General features: G+C 43.3%; 1 protein-coding gene across 1 annotated transcript in view; it reads right to left on the bottom strand.

The window, feature by feature from the left end:
• The window catches only part of LOC139539744 (potassium/sodium hyperpolarization-activated cyclic nucleotide-gated channel 2-like), a 130,072-nt gene that overhangs the window by 46,765 nt on the left and 56,783 nt on the right, over positions 1 to 26,524 (bottom strand). Inside the window, exon 4 of the mRNA XM_071342980.1 lies at positions 11,753 to 11,971. Within this exon, the coding sequence (XP_071199081.1) occupies positions 11,753 to 11,971 (219 nt within the window). The remainder of the gene's footprint in view (positions 1 to 11,752; positions 11,972 to 26,524) is intronic.

Here is a 26,524-nt window from a genome sequence, read left to right as displayed (position 1 = left end):
GCCTAATGCTCATGGTGGGGTGGCCGCGGGAACGCTGTGTCCTCAGGCAAACTGTGTTTCACCCAGCTAGACGTCAAGGACCTCAAGGACGTCAAGATGAGAGAGGGATGGGGGTTGTGTCACCTCCAACAGTAGAGGAGAGGACACAGGGACATGCTGCTGCAGCACTCTTTCTGCAATGTCCTCAATATGACAGACAGACAGGTTAATGACAGTGTATCTCTGTCTCCTATATGAGAAAACTAGAGAAGCCACCCATGTGTGTTTATGTGTGTGTGTGTGTGTCTGAGTGTGTGATGCGTCCATATGTGCGTCCATGTAAGTATGTGTTCGTCTACATGGAATGTGTGACCGAGAGAGGTAGATTGAGAGGAACAGAGTGTACCTTTAGTGTGTCTAATCAGAAACAAAAGCCCTGACCGCCTAATGCACTGAAGCCTAGACACCACACTGTGTGCATTCTGATAAATCAGTAGCCTACGCAATGTCTAACAGTGTGGACCGCGTAAACAATGACGATAGCTTTTTCTCATTTGTGATGCTAGTATCTGGAAAAGAGGATTGCTGGGTGCCAAAAGTATTATGGCAATTCTGTCTCAACACCGAAACCATGGCCAACTGTTTACACTGTGCTGGGTCAATACTACCACGCATTGTCGTCTGCTTTTACACTATCCTGTACAAAGAAACTTTCAGACTCATTGTACCATTATCACTATGTTATCTGATGGCTGCTTCAGTGTGTATCACTGTATACTGTAGTTAAGTAGTTGATGATTAATAAAAAGCCATAATGTCTGTGGGCCTGAGGGAGATCTGGATGTGATGAGCTGATTTAGCTGGATCACGATAGTCACATGGAAGTGTCACAGAAGTGGAGCATGAGAGAGATCTGGATGTGATGAGCTGATTTAGCTGGATCACGATAGTCACATGGAAGTGTCACAGAAGTGGAGCATGAGAGAGATCTGGATGTGATGAGCTGATTTAGCTGGATCACGATAGTCACATGGAAGTGTCACAGAAGTGGAGCATGAGAGAGATCTGGATGTGATGAGCTGATTTAGCTGGATCACGATAGTCACATGGAAGTGTCACAGAAGTGGAGCATGAGAGAGATCTGGATGTGATGAGCTGATTTAGCTGGATCACGATAGTCACATGGAAGTGTCACAGAAGTGGAGCATGAGAGAGATCTGGATGTGATGAGCTGATTTAGCTGGATCACGATAGTCACATGGAAGTGTCACAGAAGTGGAGCATGAGAGAGATCTGGATGTGATGAGCTGATTTAGCTGGATCACGATAGTCACATGGAAGTGTCACAGAAGTGGAGCATGAGAGAGATCTGGATGTGATGAGCTGATTTAGCTGGATCACGATAGTCACATGGAAGTGTCACAGAAGTGGAGCATGAGAGAGATCTGGATGTGATGAGCTGATTTAGCTGGATCACGATAGTCACATGGAAGTGTCACAGAAGTGGAGCATGAGAGAGATCTGGATGTGATGAGCTGATTTAGCTGGATCACGATAGTCACATGGAAGTGTCACAGAAGTGGAGCATGAGAGAGAGTGCAGTTCCAGGAAGAACGAGGGCCTTCGTGGCTTTGCATGCTTTTCCAGTGACAGGAGACGTGTGCATCTCTTTAGCTAGCGATCTATCTCTCTATCTCAAATCAAGTCAAATCAAATTGTATTTGTCACATGCGCCGAATACAACAGGTGTAGACCTTACAGTGAAATGCTTACTTACAAGCCCTAACCAACAACACAGTTTAAAAAATAAAATAGAAATGCCTTAAAAAAAACATAAGAATAAGGAATCAAAGTAAAAAAAATTATTAAAGAGCAGCAGTAAAATAACAATAGCGAAGCTATACACAGGGGGTACTGGTACAGAGTCAATGTGCGGGGGCACCAGTTAGTCAAGGAAATCTTGGTCCCTGAGTAGGGAGTAGTAGGGATGGATGTGTTGTGTCAGGTCATCACTAGTTACCACAGCCACAAAGTTATAAACACTGCCTATTTCTACAATTGATCTTCTTAAAATGTGATTTTAAACCTAACGTTAGCTTAACCATAACCATACTGCTAACCTTATGCCCAACCTTTAAAAAAACTAAGCAGAGCTCATGCCTTTCAAGCCACTTTTTTCAAATCATCATTAGATTCGCATCTCCCTCAACGTCAGTAAGACAAAAGAGATGACCGTGGACTACAGGAAAAATAATGGGGGCCGAATACGCCCCCATTCACATCGATGGGGCTGTAGTGGAGCGGGTCGAGAGTTTCAAGTTCCTTGATGTCCACATCACCAACAAACTATCATAGTCCAAACACACCAAGAAAATTGTGAAGAGGGCACGACAATGCCTTTTCCCCCTCAGAAGACTGAGAAGATTTAGTATGGGTCCCCAGATCCTCAAAAAGTTCTACAGCTGCACCATCGAGAGCATCCTGACCGGTTGCATCACCACCTGGTATGGCAACTGCTCACCACCTGGTATGGCAAGGTGCATCACCACCTGGTATGGCAACTACCGTAAGGCGCTACAGAGGGTACTGCATACAGCCCAGTACATCACTGGGGCAGAGCTTCCTGCCATCCAGGACCTATGTACTAGGCGGTGTCAGAAGAAGGCCCAAACAGTTGTCAAAGACTCCAGTCACCCAAGTCATAGACTGTTCTCTCTGCTACCACACGGCAAGTGGTACCAAAAAGGCTCCTTAAAGGATCGACCCCTGATTTTCGCCTAAAATCAAAGAATAGCCCATGTGCGCACTCCCTCAAATCGTTTGGAGAAAATATCCTTTATATTTTATTCAGCTTTGTTCAATTGTATTCGTCATACTATAAAATATAAAATAATGCCACAGAATTTTAAGCAAATCCTGTCTGCTATAAGAACTAGTTTAGCGCACAGCCATTTGGCATAGCCAGATCAGGACCTAACCTAATGTAATGACAGCCTTCCTCCTCTTCGTCTGAGGAGGTGTAGCACGGACCAAGACGCAGCGTATTCCGTGTTCCACATGATTTTAATAAAGAGACGAATAACGTGAACACTATACAAATACAAAAATAACAAACGTGGCAAAACGAAACAGTCCTATCTGGTGCAGAGAAACACAAAGACAGGAAACAACCACCCACAAATCCCAACACAAAACAGGCTACCTTAATATGGTTCCCAATCAGAGACAATGACAAACACCTGCCTCTGATTGAGAACCACATCAGGCCAATTGACAATCCCCACATAGAAACACAAAACATAGAATGCCCACCCAGCTCACGTCCTGACCAACACAAAACAAGGAAAAACACACAAGAACTATGGTCAGAACGTGACACCTAAGGACAACTCAGAGTATGCTATTCTGTTCTTCTGAAATAGACTACATTTTCTTCATATCCTGTTTCTTTAGACCTGTCCAAAATAAATAATGGATTCATTGTGAAGGTATAGGCGAAATTACATGGATTTATTAGACTTTTTAAAATGTAGATGTTCCAAAGGTCTGCAGTGGCTGGAAGCCAGGAGATGCTAAATGTGTTAATTAACGGTAAATTACTGTGAGACCAACAGTTGTTTGCTTGACAATACCTAGGTGTCTGGTTAGACTGTAAACTCTCCTTCCAGACTCACATTAAGATTCTCCAATCCAAAATTAAATCTAGAATCAGCTTCCTATTTCGCAACAAAGCCTCCTTCACTCATGCCGCCAAACATACCCTCGTAAAACTGACTATCCTACCGATCCTTGACTTCGGCGATGTCATTTACAAAATAGCCCCCAACACACTACTCAGCAAACTGGATGTAGTCTATCACAGTGCCATCCGTTTTATCACCAAAGCCCCATATACTACCCATCACTGTGACCTGTATGCTCTCGTTGGCTGGCCCTCACTACATATCCGTCGCCAAACCCACTGGCTCCAGGTCATCTACAAGTCTTTGCTAGGTAAAGCCCCGCCTTATCTCAGCTCACTGGTCACCATAGCAACACCCACCCATGGCACGCGCTCCAGCAGCTATATGGCACTGGTCATCCTCAAAGCCAACACTTCCTTTGGCCACCTTTCCTTCCAGTTATCTGCTGCCAATGACTGGAACAATGATAAATTGTAATTATTTTAGCCTCTATGGCCTATTTATTGCCTATCTCCCTACTCTTCTACATTTGCACACACTGTACATAGATTTTTCAATTTTTCTTCTATTTTGTGTTATTAACTGTACCTTTGTTCATGTGTAACTCTGTGTTGTTGTTTTTGTCGCACTGCTTTGCTTTATCTTGGCCAGGTCGCAGTTGTAAATGAGAACTTGTTCTCAACTGGCCTACCTGGTTAAATAAAGGTTAAATATATATATATATTTTTTAAACAATCACCAACTGACAAAATTCCGTGACTGCCACAGCCCTAATTATAGTATGGCTTATCCTATATAACTACTGCTTTACACACCTTTTCTATTCATATACGGTCCATACTGTCTTTACACACCATAAAGACATTCAGAAAGTATTCACACCACTTGACTTTTTACACATTTTGTTGTGTTACAGACTGAATTTAAAATGGACTAAATTGCATTTTTTTTGTCACTGGCCTACACACAATACCCCATAATGTCAAAGTGGAATTATGTTTTTAGAAATGTTCAGAAATTCATGAGTCAATTAGGATTCAACCCCTTTGTTATGGCAAGCCTAAATAAGTTCAGGAGTAAAAATGTGCTTAACAACTTAACAACATAATAAGTTGCATGGACTAATAGTGTTTAATAATAGTGTTTAACATGATTTTTTAATGACTACCTCATCTCTGTACCCCACACATACAATTATCTGTAAGGTCCTTCAGTCGAGCTGTGAATTTCAAACACAGATTCAACCACAAAGACCAGGGAGGTTTTCCAATGCCGCACAAAAAATGGCACCTATTTGTAGGTGAAGGCTGCGATTAAATAGCTTATGTTTGGTAATGTATTATTGTTATGTGACTGCTTTATTTAAAAGTACCACGTATGTAAAATGTGTATGCAAAATGTGCATGTAAAATGTATATGTAAAATATGTAGCAGAAAAGCTGTAAAACATTTTTTTTTAAAGATAATAGTCCTCTGAAGAGGGGGGGAGGGTGGTGGAGGGGTTAATGGAAAAACCATTAAAAAAGAGAAAAATAATAGAAAAAAATAACAATTGTCACGACTTCCACCGAAGTCGGCTCCTCTCCTTGTTCGGGCGGCGTTCGGCAGTCGACGTCACCGGTTTTCTAGCCATCGCCGCTCCATTTTTCATGTATCCATTTGTTTTGTCTTGTTCCCTGCACACCTGGTTTTCATTCCCCAATCAATCTACATGTATTTATTCCTCTGTTCCCCATCATGTCTTTGTGTAAGATTGTTTGTATTACGTGTGTACTGTTGACGCGCCAGACTGGCTTGTTTTTCCCGTGTTATTTTTCACGAAGATGTTTATTGTTAAACATAATTCATGTGACTGTTTTGCACTTTTGCCTAAATAAAGTGTGCGCCTGTTCACAAATCTCTGCTCTCCTGCACCTGACTTCGCTACCAGTAGGCACACAGCTGACAACAATTTAGCCCTCTATGGCATGAATGTTTATTTTGCGGGGGAAAAAATATTTCACCCCATTTTTTGGGAGCTTGGGTCCCTGATAATATATCCATCATTAAATTTGCTACGAGGTTACTGAAACACCAAGGTTTTCTATAGTACATATGATAAGTGGAATAAGGAAAACAGGCAATATGTGCTTTAGAAAAAGTAATATTTTGACAAACATCAACCACAAATGGTTCCAACCAATCACAATTAGAAGCTTTAAAGTCAAAACATCAAACAATCAAATAAACAAACTACTACTAATCACAACTAACACCTCATGTATAAATGTTTCTCACATTTCATATAAACCAACATCCAAATGACTGTCTATGTGTGTGTGAGAGTGTGTGTGTGTATTTGTGTGTGTGTATGGAGGGGTTAGCCTGTGTGTGTGAGTATATGTGTGAGTGTGTGTGTGCGTTTCAGTGTGTCTGAATGTGTGCTTGTGTGGGTTATTGTTTAAATCAGTGTTTCTCTTTTTGACAAAGCACACTGATTTCCTATTCTGTGTGGAACCTCAGGAAGCAGTTGCAGGTGGATGTGAAACAGAGGTGGACATCGCATTTCCGGCACTTGGCTTTTGGTGTACCTGTGCACCTTGGTACCTTGCATCTCCCCTTCTTTTCAGCCATAATCATCCAGTAGGCTGTGGCACCCAGGCGCACATCAGGAACCGGAATTGGAGCAGCGGGTCATTTCCTCCTCCTCTCCTCATACTCACCAGCAATTGTGGAACTGGTACGACCTTTCTTGCACTCCAGACTCTTTCCACTTTTGCATAGGCCTTCATCGATGTATAACTTGAAGGTATACAGCTTCATTTCTTCCTTCTTTCTCATGCCAGTGCCTTCACAATCACTTCGGTAGAGCAGCCAGGTGGTCACGATGATCATATCCAGGAAGTGGAACCACAAGTGGTACCACTTCTTTGATCTGATTTTGTTCCGGTACAGTGCAATCAGTGAGTCAGCAGATCCACCCCACCAATATTCTTGTTGTATTCTTTCACCACAGCAGGTCAAAGGCCTTTGGTGATCATCTTTCGCTTGCGAATCCACCTGTCAACCTCGGTGACTGGGTGGGCTCCAGTGTAATCACTCAGAAGGGTCACTGAGCAGTTATCGTACTACTTCACAACGTGCAAGGTGGTTTCTCCAACCACGGTCATCTTCTGTTCAAAAGATCCACGTCCTGCTCTCTTCAGCTCAGCTTCAGCTCATCGCACATCAAGTTGACGCCTGGTAGTCTGTTACCACGAACAGTGCCAGTGCAGTGAATTCCCTGCTGAGCCAGTGTGAGCACAAGAGGGACACTCGTAAACCAGTTGTCGAAGAAGAGCTTGTAGTTCTTGCTTGGGTATAGGCTGGGCCAGGCAGAGGACAACGTTGCCACTTGCTCCCACATCTGCTAGCTCAGGGGGTTATACAACTCTCCCTGTGTAGATTTCTAAGTTGTGCGGGACACCATCAGAACCAGCCAAGACGAGTATGTTGTAGCCCCATGTCTTTGGTTTTGATGGCAGGTATTGCTTCAATCTCTTTCTTCCCTTGAATGGGACCATCTGCTCATCAACAGCCAGCTTCTCATCCATTGGGATTGACTTCAGTTTTGAGGTTAGATGAGTGACCAGTGGTCAGATCTTGTAGAGTGGATCATCATTTTCCTCCTGTCTCTCTTCATTGTTACTGGAGAGCAGGTATTTTTTGATCGCCTCCTATCTATTCAGTATCATGGTGTCAGCTACTTGGGACACTCGGCAGGCTTTGTTTCAAAACATGTGGGTGCCTGGTAAACCAAACAATGACATGTACTCCACAATACCCAGGAACTGGTCCAATTCTTTTGTAGTGAGGTTAAGGGGATTGTTTGCGTTACATTGTATCGCATATAGATTTGACTGCCCTACAATAACTTACAGAATGTCTTTAGAGAAAAACAGCTTGAAGTACTGGAGGAGGGACATGATATCATCAGATCTTGAAAGCAAGCCCTGCCATTCTGGGTAAGCATTGAAGTATGCAATGTGGAGTGTTCTCCACCGGGGTAGGCGTGGAACATCAATCTCTGCTACATCTTCATCCTCAGACTCAGTCTCATTGTCAACAGACAGGCATTCTCCTTGAAAGCAGGAAGCACAAATTTGAATGTGTCATATACCCTTCTTCATCCACTGACATGCATGCAAACAAATACACACACCACACACACACGTGCACACACACACACACACACACACGTGCACACACACGTTACTTTGCTGACTGACCTCTAACTGACCCCTGACCTCCTAACTGTCTCTCAAACCGGATTCGGGGATCCACTCTTCCTGACTTTTTTCAAGCTTCACTGTCTTTATTGTCACTCTCTTCAAGCTCACTGTCCTCACTGTCAGAGGGAATGACCCTAACTGCTCGGTCATGTTCCTTCCGCCCATACAATGTTCTTGTGTCCATTTCCTGTAAGTATCAGTAGAAAGTAAAGTAAAAACATTGACAATGGTCATAATTATGCATCTGAGCAGATCTCCACACTTTAGCATGATAATGCCTGGACAAAAGTGGTCTAACTGCACAATGTTTCCCTGAGGCAATGAACCAAACAACACAGTTTTAGTACATAAATAAAAACAAAATAAGTCTTTAAACAATCATACATACTTCTTTACATACTCATACACATATTTTTTAATATAAAGTTATTTAAATTTAAACATGTTAATTAAAGTGATTTTATCTTACCAATTGGTGGCACTGTGTCCCATGCGGCTTTGCTTCCTGAAAGGACTGCTCCACCCCCAGACAAAAGGCCACACCCACTTCAGCCCCTCATTTCATTGGACACAGACATGTTAGGTGATATTATATATTTTATTTTATAAAAAAAAAAATTAAGGGGCGGTGTGAGGTCCAAAAGGGTAGTTTGTTGCCTGAGGGCAACACCATGCCACAGAGAATTAAATGTAAAAATGTTTTTTCAAATAATACAAATAAAAGGGCACCTATTGGGTAGATGGGTCAAAATAAAAAAGCAGACATTGAATATCCCTTTGAGCATGTTGAAGTTATTAATTACACTTTGGATGGTGTATCAATACACCGTCACTACAAAAATATAGGCGTCCTGCCTACTGTAACTCAGTTGCCAGAGAGGAAGGAAACCGCTCAGGGTTTTCACCATGAGGCCAATGGTGACTTTCTAACAGTTACATGGAGTTGAATGGCTGTGATAGGAGAAAACTGAGGATTGATTAACAACATTGTAGTTGCTCCACAAAACTAACCTAAATGACAGAGTGGAAAGAAGGAAGCCTGTACAGAATACAAATATTCCAAAACATGCAACCTGCTTGCAATAAGATACTAAAGTAAAACAGCAAAAAACGTGGCAAATTAATTACATTTATGTCCTGAATACAAAGCGTTATGTTTGGGGCAAATCCAACAACACATCACTGAGTACCACTCTATAGATTTACAAGCATTGTGGTGGCTGCATCGTGTTATGGGTATGCTTGTCATCATTAAGGACTGGGGTGTTTTTAAGGATAAAAATAAAATAAATGTAGCTAAGCACAGGAAAACCTGGTTCAGTCTGCTTTCCACCAGAGACTGGGAGATTAATTCACCTTCAGCAAGACAACAACCTAAAACACAAGCCCAAATCTACTCTGGAGTTGTTTACCAAGAAGACAGTGAATGTTCCTGAGTGTCCGAGTTACCGTTTTGCCTTAATTCTGCTTGAAAATCTATGGCAAGACCTAAAAATGGTTGTCTAGAAATGATCAATAACCAATTTGACCGAGCTTGAAGAATTTAGAAAATAATAATGGTCAAATGTTGCACAATCCAGGTGTGGAAAGCTAATAGAGGCTTACCCAGAAAGACTCACAGCTGTAATCACTGCCAAAGGTGATTTGAAAATGTATTGTCACAGGGGGGTCAATACTTATCTAATCAAGATACACTATATATACAAAAGTATGTGGACACCTCTTCAAATGAGTGGATTTGGCTATTTCAGCCACACCCGTTACACAGCCATACAGTCTCCATAGACAATCACTGGCAGTAGAATGGCCTTACTGAAGAGCTCAGTGACTTTCAGCGTGGCACCATCATAGTTTGCCACCTTTCCAACAAGTCAGTTCATCAAATGTCTGCTTGCTAGAGCTGCCCCGGTCTACTGTACAGTAAGTGCTGTTATTGTGAAGTGCAAATGTCTAGGAGCAACAACGGCTCAGCCGTGAAGTGGTAGACCACACAAGCTCACAGGACGGACCGCCGAGCGCTGAAGAGCATAAAAATCACCTGTCCTTGGTTGCAACACTCACTACCGAGTTCCAAACTGCCTCTGGAAGCAAGGTCAGCTCAAGAACTGTTCGTCGAGAACTTAATGAAAGGGGTTTCCATGGCCGAGCAGCTGCACACAAGCCTAAGATCACCATGTGCAATGCCAAGCATTGGCTGGACTGGTGTTAAGCTCGCCGCCATTGGACTCTGGAGTGATGAATTACGCTTCACCTTCTGGCTGTTCAACGGACGAATCTGGGTTTGGGGGATGCCAGGAGAATGCTACCTGCTCGAATGTATAGTGCCAACTGTAAAGTTTGGTGGAGGAGGATTAATGGTGTGGGGCTGTTTTTCATGGTTCAGGCTCCTTAGTTCCAGTGAAGGGAAATCTTAACGCTACAGCATAAAATTACATTCTAAACAATTATGTGCTTCCAACTTTGGGGAAGGCCCTTTCCTGTTTCAGCATGACAATGCCCCCATGCACAAAGTGAAGTCCATACAGAAATAGTTTGTTGAGATCGGTGTGGAAGAACTTGACTGGCCTGCACAGAGCCCTGACCTCAAGCCCATCGAACACCTTTGGGATGAATTGGAACGCCAACTGCGAGCCAGGCCTAATCGCTAAACATCAGTGCCCGACCTCACTAATGCTTGTGGCTGAATGGAAGCAAGTCCCTGCAGCAATGGTCCAACATCGAGTGGAAAGCCTTCCCAGAAGGAAGGAGGCTGTTATAGCAGCAGAGGGGGGACCAACTCCATATTAATGCCCATGATTTTGGAATGAGCTGTTCGACGAGCAGGTGTACACATACGTTTGGTCATGTAGTGCATATTAGTGCTTTATTTTTCATCTTTATTTATAGATATTTTTTTACATATGTTTGAATTTTTCTTCCACTTTGATAATAGAGTATTTTGTGTAAATCGTTGACAAAAAATTACAATTAAATACATTTTAATCCCACTTTGTAACAACAAAATGTGGCAAAGTTCAAGGGGTGTGAATACTTTCTGAAGGCACTGTATTACTGCACTATTGGAGGTAGAAACACAAGTATTCCGCTACACCTGCGATAACATCTTCAAATCATAGCTTTAACCAAAAATACTGAATAATGTATTAAACTCCTCATTTCCCCTAGTTGCTCCCTGATACTGTATTGTGACCCAGAAAACAAGATGATTATCTCTCCAAGATAAAAACAAAAAAACAACGTTTGAGAGGGCCAGGAACAAGAGACAAGAGGAGCCAAACAGTAGATGACAGAAGCAGAGTTGGAGGTACTGTTCTCATCTGTGCTCCTTTGTTCTCAACATTAGCCAGATGCTGCAATTAGACAACAAAGCCACACCAATTACTGCAACCCAGGGGGACGTGCTGCTACGGACTGAATAACACACTGTCAGATCACAGAGGATCTAAGAAGCAATGTCCTTATAGAGCAATGTTCTCCTTCTTAAGAGACATGACCACGTGCTTTGATGATCTGTGAGGACACTGAGACTGAGCGACACTGAGACTGAGGACACTGAGACTGAGGACACTGAGACTCAGGAATTTTCCTGAGTTTGTGACTTTACCAGGGATAACTCCAGGCCATGGTTATAACTTATGTCTATGGCCCTGAATTTTCACCTGCTCATTGTAAATTGGCCCAGCATCGTCCGGGTTTGGCCGGGGTAGGCAGCCATTGTAAATAAGAATTTGTTCTTGACTGACTTGCCTAGTTAAATAAAGGTTAAATTTAAAAAAATTAAAAATAATAAATGGCTTAGACCTCATCGACGGCCTGGGATGAGTTGGAAGGTGTACCTACCTTCTCCTGGTACTGGCGCCGGGATGAGTCCAGGGACTGGATGAGGGCGGTGGCGTGGCCGATGAACATGGCGTAGCAGGTGGCTCCCACGATCATACTGAGCATGGTCAACCAGATATCAGACATGCTCTCTGGGGCTTGGCGCCCATAACCGATACACAGCATGTGACTCATGGCTTTGAACAGGGCAAAGGAGTACAGCTCGCTCCACGAGTCATTCTGTTGGGAGAGAAAGAGCAGGGTTTCTATTACAAAAGAGCGCATTATAGAGAAAGAGTAACACTGCAATAAAACCACATTCTAAGGCTTCTAAAACTCTCAAATTCTAAGGCTTCAGTGATAAATGAAAAGATAGTGGAAAGACAGAGAGAGAAAGATGGAGATAGAGAGAGGGAGAAAGAGAGAGAGAGGCAATAAAATAAAGTGTGTGAAAGAAAGCTGCAATCCCACTTCTGTAGTAGCTAAGACATTATGACTCCATTGTGCTAGCTAGCTGCTTGTTGAAGGCCTAATCACTCCAGCACAGTGCTGTTGGTTCAGGTGTAGAAGGCCACTTCAGACTGGGCTCTAATGAGGAGCCACTCTGCCTTTGATTTGTCTATACAGTGAGACTAGAGAAATGTTAAACACTCTCTCCTCAGCCCCCTAACAGCAACACTGACTAAGAAACGCTGCCTGGCTACAGGATTCATTCTTTAGAGTGATGTCACTGCTTCTACTCAGCCAATTGTAGGACTGTTGGTTCGGAGTTAGACTGTCCTGGCTGTACAAAGCAGAGCCAAAGGGAGCAGTCCCAACTGTCATTGATTGGCTCCTTCTGGATCGGATCGTATCCGTTTTGAATTTCACTCGAACCTATTTGCATTCCATTCAAAATTATTTAGTTGGGAAATGGTTCAGGGGGAAATAAAGGGAAATGTGAGGGAGGCATCAGATTGTTTTGAAATGTGACAGAGGGACGTGGATGGAAGGGAATAACGGGACGGTGATAGATAGGTGCTGTGTGGAATTGCACGGGGATGATCTTGGGGGCACTCAGCACTGCCAACGGAGGTGTATGCATGTGTGCTCATATGGCCCTTCCTCTCTCTCTCTGTGCTAGGGGCAGCTTCAGCCCCAGACCTGGTCCCAACGCCTTGGGTGTGTGACAGAGGCAGAGCTCTCTCTCTCTCTCTCTCAAATCAATTTAAGGGCTTTATTGGCATGGGAAACACATGTTAACATTGCCAAAGCAAGAGAACTAAACAATAAACAAAAGTGGAATAAACAATACAAATGAACAGTAAACATTACACTCACAAAGGTTCCAAAACAATAAAGACATTTCAATTGTCATATGTGCAAATAGTTAAAGTACAAAAGTGAAAATAAATCAACATAAATATGGATTGTATTTACAACGGTGTTTGTTCTTCACTGGTTGCACTTTTCTTGTGGCAACAGGTCACAAATCTTGATGCTGTGATGGCACACCCTGGTATTTCACTCAATAGATATGGGAGTTTACAACAATTGGGTTTGTTTTCTAATTCTTTGTGGATCTGTGTAATCTGAGGGAAATATGTGTCTCTAATATGGTCATACGTTTGGCAGGAGGTTAGGAAGTGCAGCTCAGTTTCCACCTCATTTTGTGGGCAGTGTGCACATAGCCTGTCTTCGCTTGAGAGCCAGATCTGCCTACGGCGGCCTTTCTCAATAGCAAGGCTATGCTCACTGAGCATAGCCTTAATTGTGCGTCAGTCACAGTGGTCAGGTATTTTGCCACTGTGTACTCTCTGTTTAGGGCCAAATAGCATTCTAGTTTGGTTTGTCTTTTTCTTAATTCTTTCCAATGTGTCAAGTAATTATCTTTTTGTTTTCTCGTGATTTGGTTGGGTCTAATTGTGTTTTATTCTCCAGGACCAGCTTGCTTAGGGGACTCTCATCCGTCGGATGTTTTTCCCCCAACACCACTTTCCATAAATTTGTACAGCAGACCCTCAAGCCAAATTGAGTCAAAAGCTTTTTTGAAATCAACAAAGCATGAGAAGACTTTAACTTTGTTTTGGTTTGTTTGTCAATTAGGGTGTGCAGGGTGAATAAGTGGTCTGTTGTAAGGTAATTTGGTAAAAAGTCAATTTGACATTTACTCAGTACATTGTTTTCATTGAGGAAATGTGCGAGTCTGCTGTTAATGATAATGCAGAGGATTTTCCCAAGGTTGCTCTCTCTGTTTAACTCTCTCTCTGGTCTATCAGCATGCTGCCTACAGAGTGTGCCTGCCAGGCAAACACCAGCAGCAGCCCCTCACAAAGCTCTGAGATGGAAATAAACACACACATTCATGCACACACATCATGTACACTATGTGCAAGGAAACACACACCCATCTAATGGAAGATGAAGCCCCAAGATAATTTTTTCCATCTCTCAGAGTATGATGTATACTCACAATCACCAGGCCTATTTGACATATGAGTTTAGGTAGCTACAATAACTGTGCCAGAGCCAGAGGAAACGGTACAAACACGGATGAAAAAGGGCCACTATTGGAGGCATGTTGTAGCGAGCTGCTCTGGCTTCGGCCCGCTCGCTGTAGCTTATCTGAATTTACAGGATTTTATACTAACGTCTCTATGCTGCCTGACACACACACACACACACACACACACACACACACACACACACACACACACACACACACACACACACACACACACACACACACACACACACACACACACACACACACACACACACAGAGTGTCTGTGATCTATAAACCCAGATGACTGAACAACCTCCACTGCACTGACACATTCATTTCCTCTGTGTCTCGGTAGGACAATACCATATTTTACCCACCATGCTGTGTGTGTGTCTGTGTGTGCGTGTGGCACCACGCCAGTACTGCAGCCACAGAGCCAGGCAGCTGACACTAATGCTGATCTATTAACAGAGAACGAGCATCCATCTCTACAGGTATGGGAGTGGAGCCCCACTGGGATCAAATGAGAAAACATGGGGGAGTACACTGGGCCACCAAGTCCCCCAATCCCCATAGCAATAAAATCAACAGTCAGCCTGCATGGTGTTTAGACTAGGTGAGACAGGTGAGACAGGTGAGTCTCTCTCTAAATTCTGTTTTGACTCTGATTCTCATAAGGCACTGGCTCTGAGGAAGACTGTGGAATGTGGGTGGTGCTCGATGTATGAAATTATCTCTGATGATCTATTCCAAGATCCTGGAGGAAGGTGCGAGGTAGAAGGAGAAGGGGGGGGGGGTTATGGTGTGTGTGTGTGGGTGCATGCCTGCGTGGTTGTGTGCATGCAGGTGGTCGTGGATGTGTGTGTGTGTGTGTGTGTGTGTGTGTGTGTGTGTGTGTGTGTGTGTGTGTGTGTGTGTGTGTGTGTGTGTGTGTGTGTGTGTGTGTGTGTGTGTGTGTGTGTGTGTGTGTGTGTGTGTGTGTGTGTGTGTTCTTGTCTGATGCTGCAGGGATTAAAGATAAAGAGACAGTGATATAACACACACATCAGTCAAGTATACTTTGTGTGTGTGTGTGTGTGCGTGCATGCACACGTGCGCACGCGTGTGTAAGTGCATATGCCATTCATATGAGTAATTGTATTTCCCATGGCTGTTCTGCGTCCTCTAACCGGATGATCCCTGGCAAGGGATTCGGATTACTCTACCCAGATCCAGGGATTTATTATAATTCCATTGATCTAAGACCTATACAGTATACGGTACATCAGATGAAAGCACCTGGCCCTGACTTACATAACAGAGGGGACATTTTTTTATTTGATTTAATTTGATCAGCCTGCTGTAAACTTAAATCCTGGCTTATAGCAGAACAGTCTGTGTCAATGGTCAGATCAGGGAGGGTCAGGTAATGCATATTAACATGATGACTGACTGTTTGATGGAGAGACCTTCTGGTAATTCTCTCCCACAGGGCCTAAAGCTAGTCGTCAGAAAGCCTCTCACACCTGAGTCTACAACAAGAACTCAAAGGGTTAAGTTTAGGTCCAAGTGGTTAAAGTTAGGGCTATGGCTTGGGGAAGGCTTAAAACAAAAATCTGTGTGTATTTCTCTCTGTTCTCTGAGCAGCATGGAGGATGCAGAGCTTGCCGTGTAGGGGAGCGGGATGCAGTGAGTAGTCAGGCAGCCACTCAAAGTGAACAAGTCTCGAGTGGCATGGAGATGGATCATTTAACGCTGCGTCTTTCATTTGAAGCCATTCGCCTCTGGAGAGATGATGACCTTGATTGCTGGGAGATGCCTGCTCTCAGGCTGCGACTGATCACCGGGACAACTGTTCTCAGGGAAACTGGCGCGGAGTACACACAGAGAGAGAGCCCAGCTCTGAGCAACGTAACAGGACCGAGAGGCGTGTGTTCGTGTGTGTGTTTTTTATGTATTTTTTATTTAACCTTCATTTTGGCAGGGTGTCATGCTGAGACCAAGGTCCCTTTTACAGATTCCTGTATACACATCAATACACACGATACACATCAATATTCCTATTCACATCAACACACATTAATATATATATTAATCTTCACATCAATACACAAAAATCTAAACACAATCATAGAAAACAAACACATTCTTCATTTAAAAGGTCCTCAATCAGCCTTTTCAATTGCCTTAGAGTCACCAATTCATCACATTTTAGAGAGCCTTGGAGATTATTCAACAAGGAAGGTGCAAAAAACCTAAAAGCAGATTTACAGAATCTCCAAGGTCAGCCATCCCTGAGACTGGGTCTGGTATTTTGTACATCTGTAAGTTAACAATGAAGTAAGGTAGGCAGAAGTTTATGCAGCAGGGTTTAAAAACATAAAGAGTGCAAAGCATCGATCAACAACTTCAAAGAGGGCCAGCCTACTTTCTGATACAGAATGCAGTGATGTGTACTGAACCCATCCCCTTACTAAAGTGTAGTGAGCTATGATAAACTGCATCCAATGGCTTCAATACAGTGGCAGCTGTAATCATATAGACAATATCGCAATAGTCTATAACTATGTGTGAGCGGTTGGTGTACACTCATTGTGTGTCAGAGTGTGTGTGTGTGTCAGAGTGTGTCAGAGAGAGTGTGTGTGTGTGTGTGTGTGTGTGTGTGTGTGTGTGTGTGTGTGTGTGTGTGTGTGTGTGTGTGTGTGTGTGTGTGTGTGTGTGTGTGTGTGTGTGTGTGTGTGTGTGTGTGTGTGTGTGTGTGTGTGTGTGTGTGTGTGTGTGTGTGTGTGTGTGTGTGTGTGCGTGCGTGCGTGCGGCATACACATGCCACTGCCCCCTAGCTACTACCATGCCAAAACAAGGAGGGAGGGGAGGGTGCCAAACACAATTACTGCACAGTAAGAGAAACTGAGACAAAATATGTGCTAGATCTAATGTGTCCTGGGCCTAGTTCAGGGACAGGGAAGTAGAGCTGGCACGTAGCAGTGGAACAGTCCACCCAGGCAGGCAGGCAAAGCCATGGCCAGTCTCAGGGGAGAGGTGTGAGATCAATAGCCATCCTCCACCATCCCCACTGCTCTCCACCTTGGTGTTCTAGTGTCCATCTGGAGACCTGGGACACTCAGCTCTCTCAGTTCCCACTGACCTATACAACTCCTCCCATCTGGGAACAAAGTCCTTCTGGGGTCTCTGGAGGCAATACTGAGTTATAAAGGCATGTTTCACTTCAAAGCTCTGTCCAATCCATTGCAGTGACCAGATATGTTTAAGCAAGTGTGTGTATGTCCCTGCATGCCTGAGTATTTGTGAGCCCCCATTGCCTCTCCTGTGAGCTCCTCTGGGGTTGAGGAATAGAGCTCACCTGGAATGGAGGAGCTTTAGCAGAGGTGGTGTAACTAACTGGGCCTCCAGTGAAGCTGAGAGAGTAGCAGACAACCCCAGAGACACCAACCCAGGTCTTCAGGACCTTCACTGCTACTACATGCCATTACCACTAATAGCCATGCCATTACCACTAATAGCCATGCCATTACCACTATCCAAAAGCACTGGAAACATTCACATTGACATCTTACAAGCATAATGGCAAACTGAAACTTGTTGAGTTTCCATTTTGATAGGTTATTGTTGTGTGGTTCCAACACCTTGCAAATATGTAAAAAATAATTGCTGAGGGAACCCAAGGTAGTATGTTTAGATACGTCAATGTAAAAACAAATAGTTTTGACAGAAACTGAAATAACAAAGCCGTGTGATGAATGTCAGAGCTAAATGCATCTGTGTTGAACCTCAGTAATGTTAGACCTCACCCTGTTCAAAACACATTTGTCTGTGAGCGCTCAGCCAGCGAGTCATGGCCTTATTGTGGCTTGTGAATGCTGATGAATTGCTAACTTTGATATTTGGAGAGAGGGAGAGAGGGAGAGAGAGAGAGAGACAGAGAGAGAGACAGCCAGAAAGAGAGAGAGAGAGAGAGAGAGAGAGAGAGAGAGAGGGGAATAAAGAGAGAGGGGGTAAAGGCATAAAAGCAAGTGTGCTGCCAGCCTGCTACGTGTCCCCTGTTCACGTCTCCTGTCTTGTAGTGTTGTTAGGCTCCTCTCTCTACGAGGTGTCTGCAGATGGGCACAAGCAATAAACCATCTGAGAGTCCACAGACAACAGAGCGTAGAAAAGGAACGAAGAGAGAGAGAGAATGGTGGCAGGCCTTTATCTTTCTTCTGACAGAGAGAGGTGCACTGAATGAATGGGTCACGGGCCTGGGACTAGAGAGAGCATGTCGTGACACATACCGCAGTGACAGTGGACTCTGGGTGAGTGGTGAGTTCTAAGCAGGAGATAGTTACAGAAGCACCAGTTGGTCCTTGAATGTTTTTTGTCTCTGTGAAGGCAATACATTTACTCAGCCAGAAGCAATATTGTGTGCACCTCAGGATACTTCTATTTTCCAGCACCAGTACACACTTTGGATGAGTTACTTCAGACTACTTTTGAGGTAGATTGGTAGATTTTCCAGACCTAGATTAAATCTACTCCTGGACTATAAAGCATCCTCAGTGGAGAATATCCACTGAAAGTGTTTTAGTCCAGGAATAGGCTTCATCTGTGTCTCAACCTGCTCATGAGTTGCTGTAAATCTGTTCCCTTCCATTTAGTACGATACATTACATTACATTTAGTACCTTACGTTACATTATGAATGGAATAGTGGTCATGCCATATCATACTAATTAGAGGACGTATAGTATCATACGTCTTACCCCAGTCGTACAATAGCATACGAATTGGATGATGTAACTTATCATACGTCTTGGAGGACATTTGGATGCTCCTCAGTGGAGGAAGGGGACGACCATCCTCCTCAATGAATTTCATAGAAATGTAATAGTGAAACATTAAAATGTTTTTATTTTTAGATAAAACTATACAAAATATAGTCACATCACCAAATAAAACACACTGTTTTGCAATGAAGATATCCTCAGTATCCTCAGCAGCACTCTGTAGGGTAGCACCATGGTGTAGCCGGAGGACAACTAGCTTCTGTCCTCCTCTGGGTACATTGACTTCAATACAAAACCTAGGAGACTCATGGTTCTCACCCTCTTCCATAGACTTACACAGTAGACTTACACACGTCCTCCAACCTCTCAGAGCTCTTGCAGCATGAACTGACATTGTAACGTTCGTCGTTAGAATGAGACCAAGGTGCATTCCTTTAATTTTAAAATGTTCCACCAAAAAACAATAAACAACTCAACGAACGTAAAGCTAGTAGTGCAAACACATGCAACACAAAAAGACAAGATCCCACAACAGAAAGTGGGGGAAAAGGGCTGCCTAAGTATGATCCACAATCAGAGACAACGATAGACAGCTGCCTCTGATTGGGAACCATACTCGGCCAAAAACAAAGAAATAGACAACATAGAATGCCCACCCCAAATCACACCCTGACCTAACCAAATAGAGAAATAAAACGTCTCTCTAAGGTCAGGGCGTGACAGACATCTTGTCCACCCAATCAAAGGTTCAGAGAATTTATCTAGTACTGAAAGCATAAGCTACATCTTGCTAGCACTGCAGTTCATAAAATGTGATGAGTAGTTGACTCAAAGAGGAAGAAAGACAACAGTTTTGATCAAATTAATTTCTTCCAAAATTAAGGAGAAGCGAGAGAGAGAGCTAGCTATATTTCATAGTATAGATTTTCTTCACTTTCACTTTCTTAGCTAGCATCGAATGCAGCTAGCTAGTTTAGCTTACTCAAACACCGGGATCAAACAGAGAGGGATGCTATGTTAGCTAGCTGACTATGGCAATCCAACACTGGAACTCTTCCACCAGTTTAACCGCTAAATTGCTTGCAGCTGAGTGTACACTGTGCTGCATGATTGTAGCTGGTTTACTAACGCGTTACTTCTACTAGCTATGTTGACTATGACGTGACAATGATGTAGGCTGTGTGTAGTGGTTAGCAATCATGATATGCAGGTTGGAAATGTTTTTTCGCCTGGTCACAGACAGCTGATGTGTTTAGGTAAATTATCTAAACACGTCTGGTCCACAAGTGAAGGGAAAAGGTGAGAGGAGGAGAGAACGTAGATAGATGTGAGAAGGAATTATATATACAACGAGCTGTGAAAGTGATCTGTGTTTGCACGTGATTAGGGGTGTATTCATCGTTGAAAAACATTTCTTAACGGAAGCAAACCAAACGGGGATAAACATACCTGAATTTGTCCAATAGAAACTCTCGTTTGCAACTGTTGGACTAATGATTATGCCCTAGATGCAGGCAAGAGTGTGCAATCCGGTATTGAATGTGTCACTGTCTGTCACCTTGATGACAAAAAATTATCATGACCTGTGACCCACGTTGCAAACGTTCATTCATAGGCTAGGTTGTAGCAACCTCTTGATGGGTACTGGGAAAATTTGAGTATCATGTAGTAGCCTAAACCTATCGATGTTACATTGAGCTGGGCTAGTGGAATATGAATGACAGTCATCCAATATGCTGTAATAGAAATAAGGCCATGCTCAAGTGTAGGAAAGGATGAAACAGTGTCTGTGCCACCAGTAAGTACAGATAGTATGATAAATCCCCTCGCACAGTCCCTGCAGCCGGACAACTTTCTCATGGCTTATGGAAGGAAATGCTGTAGGAATGCTCAACCGGGGTCGTTCATTCGGCCGACAAACTTTCAACCGGTTCTCCCCATTAAGCAGCGAGTCGGAGTCAGAGTCCGAGCCTTCTCTGGTCTCTACTCCTCCCGTTACGGGGTCTGAGACGCCGAAGCCTCCCACCATTAGCTCTGACAAATTGAAAACCCTAGTCATCGGCGACTCCATTACCCGCAGTATTAGACTTAAAACGAATCATCCAGCGATCATACACTGTTTACCAGGGGGCAGGGCTACCGACGTTAAGGCTAATCTGAAGATGGTGCTGGCTAAAGCTAAAACTGGCGAGTGTAGAGAGTATAGAGATATTGTTATCCACGTCGGCACCAACGATGTTAGGATGAAACAGTCAGAGGTCACCAAGCGCAACATAGCTTCAGCGTGTAAATCAGCTAGAAAGATGTGTCGGCATCGAGTAATTGTCTCTGCCAGTTAGGGGGAGTGAAGAGCTCTACAGCAGAGTCTCACAACTCAATCGCTGGTTGAAAACTTTTTTCTGCCCCTCCCAAAAGATAGAATTTGTAGATAATTGGCCCTCTTCTGGGACTCACCCACAAACAGGACCAAGCCTGGCCTGTTGAGGAGTGACGTACTCCATCCTAGCTGGAGGGGTGCTCTCATCTTATCTACGAACATAGACAGGACTCTAACTCCCCTAGCTCCACAATGAGATAGGGTGCAGGCAAGGCAGCAGGCTGTTAGCCAGCCTGCCAGCATAGTGGAGTCTGCCACTAGCACAGTCAGTGTAGTCAGCTCAGCTATCCCCATTGAGACCGTGTCTGTGCCTCGACCTAGGTTGGGCAAAACTAAACATGGCGGTGTCCGCCTTAGTAATCTCACTAGGATAAAGACCTCCTCCATTCCTGCCATTATTGAAAGAGATCGTGATACCTCACATCTCAACAAAGGGCTACTTAATGTTAGATCCCTCACTTCAAAGGCAGTTATAGTCAATGAACTAATCACTGATCATAATCTTGATGTGATTGGCCTGACTGAAACATGGCTTAAGCCTGATGAATTTTCTGTGTTAAATGAGGCCTCACCTCCTGGTTACACTAGTGACCATATCCTCCGCGCATCTCGCAAAGGTGGAGGTGTTGCTAACATTTACGATAGCAAATTTCAATTTACAAAAAAAGGACGTTTCGTCTTTTGAGCTTCTAGTCATGAAATCTATGCAGCCTACTCAATCACTTTTTATAGCCATATACAGCGTTCCTCACTGAGTTCCCTGAATTCCTATCGGATCTTGTAGTCATGGCAGAAAATATTTAAAAAATTGGTGACTTTAATATTCACATGGAAAAGTCCACAGACACACTCCAAAAGCCTTTCGGAGCCATCATCGACTCAGTGGGTTTTGTCCAACATGTCTCCGGACCTATTCACTGCCACAGTCATACTCTGGACCAAGTTTTGTCCCGTGGAATAAATGTTGTGGATCTTAATGTTTTTCCTCGTAATCCTGGACTATCGAACCACCATTTTATTACGTTTGCAATCGCAACAAATACTCTGCTCAGACACCAACCAAGGATCATCAAAAGTCGTGCTATAAATTCTCGGACAACCCAAAGATTCCTAGATGCCCTTCCAGACTCCCTCCGCCTAGAGTACAAAAATCAGTTAACCACCTAACTGAGGACCTCAATTTAACCTTGCACAATACCCTAGATGCAATACCCTAGACCCTAAAAACAAAAAAACATTTGTCATAAGAAGCTAGCTCTATACAGAAAATGCCCAAGCTCTGAAGCAAGTTTCCATAAAATTGGAACGGAAATGGCGCTACACCAAACTGGAAGTCTTCCGACTAGCTTGGAAAGACAGTAAAGTGCAGTATCGAAGAGCCCTCACTGTTGCTTGATCATCCTATTTTTCCAACTTAACTTCTCTAGGATATGGGGCAGCATTTTCACGTTTGGATGAAAAGCATGCCCAGAGTAAACTACCTCCTAATCAGTCTCACATGCTAATATATGCATATTATTATTGGTATTGGATAGAAAACACTCTGAAGTTTCTAAAACTGTTTGAATCATGTCTGTGACTATAACAGAACTTATTTGGCAGGCAAAACCCCGAGGACAAACCATTCAGATTTCTTTTTTTTTGAGGTCACTCTCTTTTCAATAGTTTTTCATTGGGAATCCAGATTTCGAAGGGACCTTCCTGCAGTTCCTATCGCTTCCACTGGATGTCAACAGTCTTTAGAAATTGTTTGAGGTTTTGCCTTTGAGAAATGAAGAAGTAGCCATGTTCAGAATGAGGCTCCAGTGAAGTGTACTGTTTGTTAGAGGCACGTGACCAGAAAGCATGCTACACATTGTTTTCCACCGGTATTGAACACAGATCATCCCGTCTTCAATCATATCAATTATTTACGTTAAAAAATACCTAAAGTTGTATTACAAAAGTAGTTTGAAATGTTTGGACAAAGCTTACAGGTAACTTTTGAGATATTTTGTAGTCACATTGTGCAAGTTGGAACCGGTGTTTTTCTGGATCAAACGCGCCAAATAAATTGACATTTTGGATATATATCGACGGAATTAATCGAACAAAAGGCCCATTTGTGATGTTTATGGGACAAATTGGAGTGCCAACAGAAGAAGCTCGTCAAAGGTAAGGCATGAATTATATCTTTATTTCTGCGTTTTGTGTTGAAATATGATGGTCTGTGATTGTTTTTTAGTACTATATCTCTTGACACATTGATGAAAATAATCATGGCCTCTAAACCTTCAAGCTGCATACTGGACCCTATTCCAACTAAACTAGTGAAAGAGCTGCTTTCTGTGCTTGGCCCTCCTATGTTGAACATAATAAACGGCTCTCTATCCACCGGATGTGTACCAAACTCACTAAAAGTGGCAGTAATAAAGCCTCTCTTCAAAAAGCCAAACCTTGACCCAGAAAATATAAAAAACTATCGGCCTATATCGAATCTCCCATTCCTCTCAAAAAATTTAGAAAAAGCTGTTGCGCAGCAACTCACTGCCTTCCTGAAGACAAACAATATATACGAAATGCTTCAGTCTGGTTTTAGACCCCATCATAGCACTGAGACAGCACTTGTGAAGGTGGTAAATTACCTTTTAATGGCGTCAGACCGAGGGTCTGCATCTGTCCTCGTGCTCCTAGACCTTAGTGCTGCCTTTGATACCATCGATCACCACATTCTTTTGGAGAGATTGGAAACCCACATTGGTCTACACAGACAAGTTCTGGCCTGGTTTAGATCTTATCTGTCGGAAAGATATCAGTTTGTCTCTGTGAATGGTTTGTCCTCTGACAAATCAACTGTACATTTCGTGTTCCTCAAGGTTCCGTTTTAGGACCACTATTGTTTTTACTATATATTTTACCTCTTGGGGATGTCATTCGGAAACATAATGTTAACTTTCACTGCTATGCGGATGACACACAGCTGTACATTTCGATGAAACATGGTGAAGCCCCAAAATTGCCCTCCCTGGAAGCCTGTGTTTCAGACATAAGGAAGTGGATGGTGGCAAGTGTTCTACTTTTAAATTCGAACAAAACAGAGATGCTTGTTCTAGGTCCCAAGAAACAAAGAGATCTTCTGTTGAATCTGACAATTAATCTTAATGGATGTACAGTCGTCTCAAATAAAACTGTGAAAGACCCCGCCGTTACTCTGGACCCTGATCTCTCTTTTGACGAACATATCAAGACTGTTTCAAGGACAGCTTTTTTCCATCTACGTAACATTGCAAAAATCAGAAACTTTCTGTCCAAAAAATATGCAGGAAAATTAATCCATGCTTTTGTCACTTCTAGGTTACTACCACAATGGTCTACTTTCCGGCTACCCGGATAAACCACTAAATAAACTTCAGTTAGTGCTAAACACGGCTGCTAGAATCTTGACTAGTACCCCAAAAATGTAACTCATTACTCCAGTGCTAGCCTCTCTACACTGGCTTCCCGTTAAAGCAAGAGCTGATTTCAAAGTTTTACCGCTAACCTACAAAGCATTACATGGGCTTCCTCCTACCTATCTTTCCGATTTGGTCTTGCGTCACTTGAGTTTGTTGAGTCACTGACGTGATCTTCCTGTCCGGGTTGGCGCCCCCCCCCCCCCCACCCCCCTTGGGTTGTGCCGTGGCGGAGATCTTTGTGGGCTATACTCGGCCTTGTCTCAGGATGGTAAGTTGGTGGTTGAAGATATCCCTCTAGTGGTGTGGGGGCTGTGCTTTGGCAAAATGGGTGGGGTTATATCCTGCCTGTTTGGCCCTGTCCGGGGGAATCGTCGCATGGGGCCACAGTGTCTCCCGACTCCTCCTGTCTCAGCCTCCAGTATTTATGCTGCAGTAGTTTATGTGTCGGGGGCTAAAATCAGTCTGTTATATCTGGAGTATTTCTCCTGTCTTATCCGGTTTCCTTTCTCCTGTCTTTCCGGTCTCCACCAGGCGCAGCCAGAAGAGGACGGGACACCCCTCATAGCCTGGTTCCTCTATAGGTTTCTTCCTAGGTTCTGGCCTTTCTAGGGAGTTTTTCCTAGCCACCGTGGTTCTACACCGGTATTGCTTGCTGTTTGTGGTTTTAGGCTGGGTTTCTGTACAGCACTTTGTGACATCAGCTGATGTAAGAAGGGCTTTATAAATACATTTGATTGATTGATTCATAAAATAAATAATCCTCTCTCATCTTAAACTGAGACCAGGTTGTTTGTTGCATCTTAACAACAAAGGAGAATTATGGCAAGAATTTACATTGGTGATTAACTAATGACAAAGGTTAGGATAATTTACGTAAAGGTTAGGAGAATGAAAACGACAACGGTTAGGATAATTTACCTGAAATGTTAGGTCAATTAAAGGTTAGAATAAGGGACAGGGGAAGGGTTAGCTAAAATGCTACAGTTGTCCCCGACGCGACTCGAATACCCAACCTTTGGATTGTTAGACTTCGCTGTATACATCAACGACAAAGGTTAGGATAATTTATGTAAAATGTTAGGTTAATTTAAGGTTAGAATAAGGGTTAGGGGAAGGGTTAGCTAAAATTCTACAGCTGTTCCCAACGTGAATCGAACACACAACCTTTGTATTGCTAGACGTTCGCTGTATACACCCATTCTCCCCGACCAACCAACCAAACAACCTCCCTCCGCCTGTTTTGCATGTTATTTTGGCATTAATACGTGTCACATATCAGTTTGCAAACAAACAAAAAAATATATATATATAATAATTGAGTTTATAAAGCCGCAAACAAACATGGTCTCTTTTTTGCTTTCTTAAGTAAGGCAGCTCCAAAATGCAGGTGTTTCAGCCTAGCTCAGTACTTTCTGTGGTGGTGGAGCGTAGGGGTTAGTAATGTTCTCTAGTTGCGCCGTGATTGGGTAATGTTCTCTAGTTGCGCCGTGATTGGCTCAATGTTCTGTCACTCATGGGGAAACCACATCATCGCCAAATTTAAGGGTAGCGCTAGAAAATTCAAGCCCCAATGGGTGATGCCATAGAGTTACATTAGAAGTGCCAATCCAAGAAAGCTCGAGGTCAATGGTCACAGATAAAATGACGTCAAATCACGTTATATCTACAGTAGCTTTGATTGGAGTGACTTTGTCAACATCATACTTTCTAAATCTTACCTAGCAAGCTAGCAGTCA

This window comes from Salvelinus alpinus, chromosome 15, assembly GCF_045679555.1.
Source record: "Salvelinus alpinus chromosome 15, SLU_Salpinus.1, whole genome shotgun sequence".
NCBI classification, from domain to species: domain Eukaryota; kingdom Metazoa; phylum Chordata; class Actinopteri; order Salmoniformes; family Salmonidae; genus Salvelinus; species Salvelinus alpinus.
This window is presented reverse-complemented; position numbering and strand designations above follow the sequence as displayed.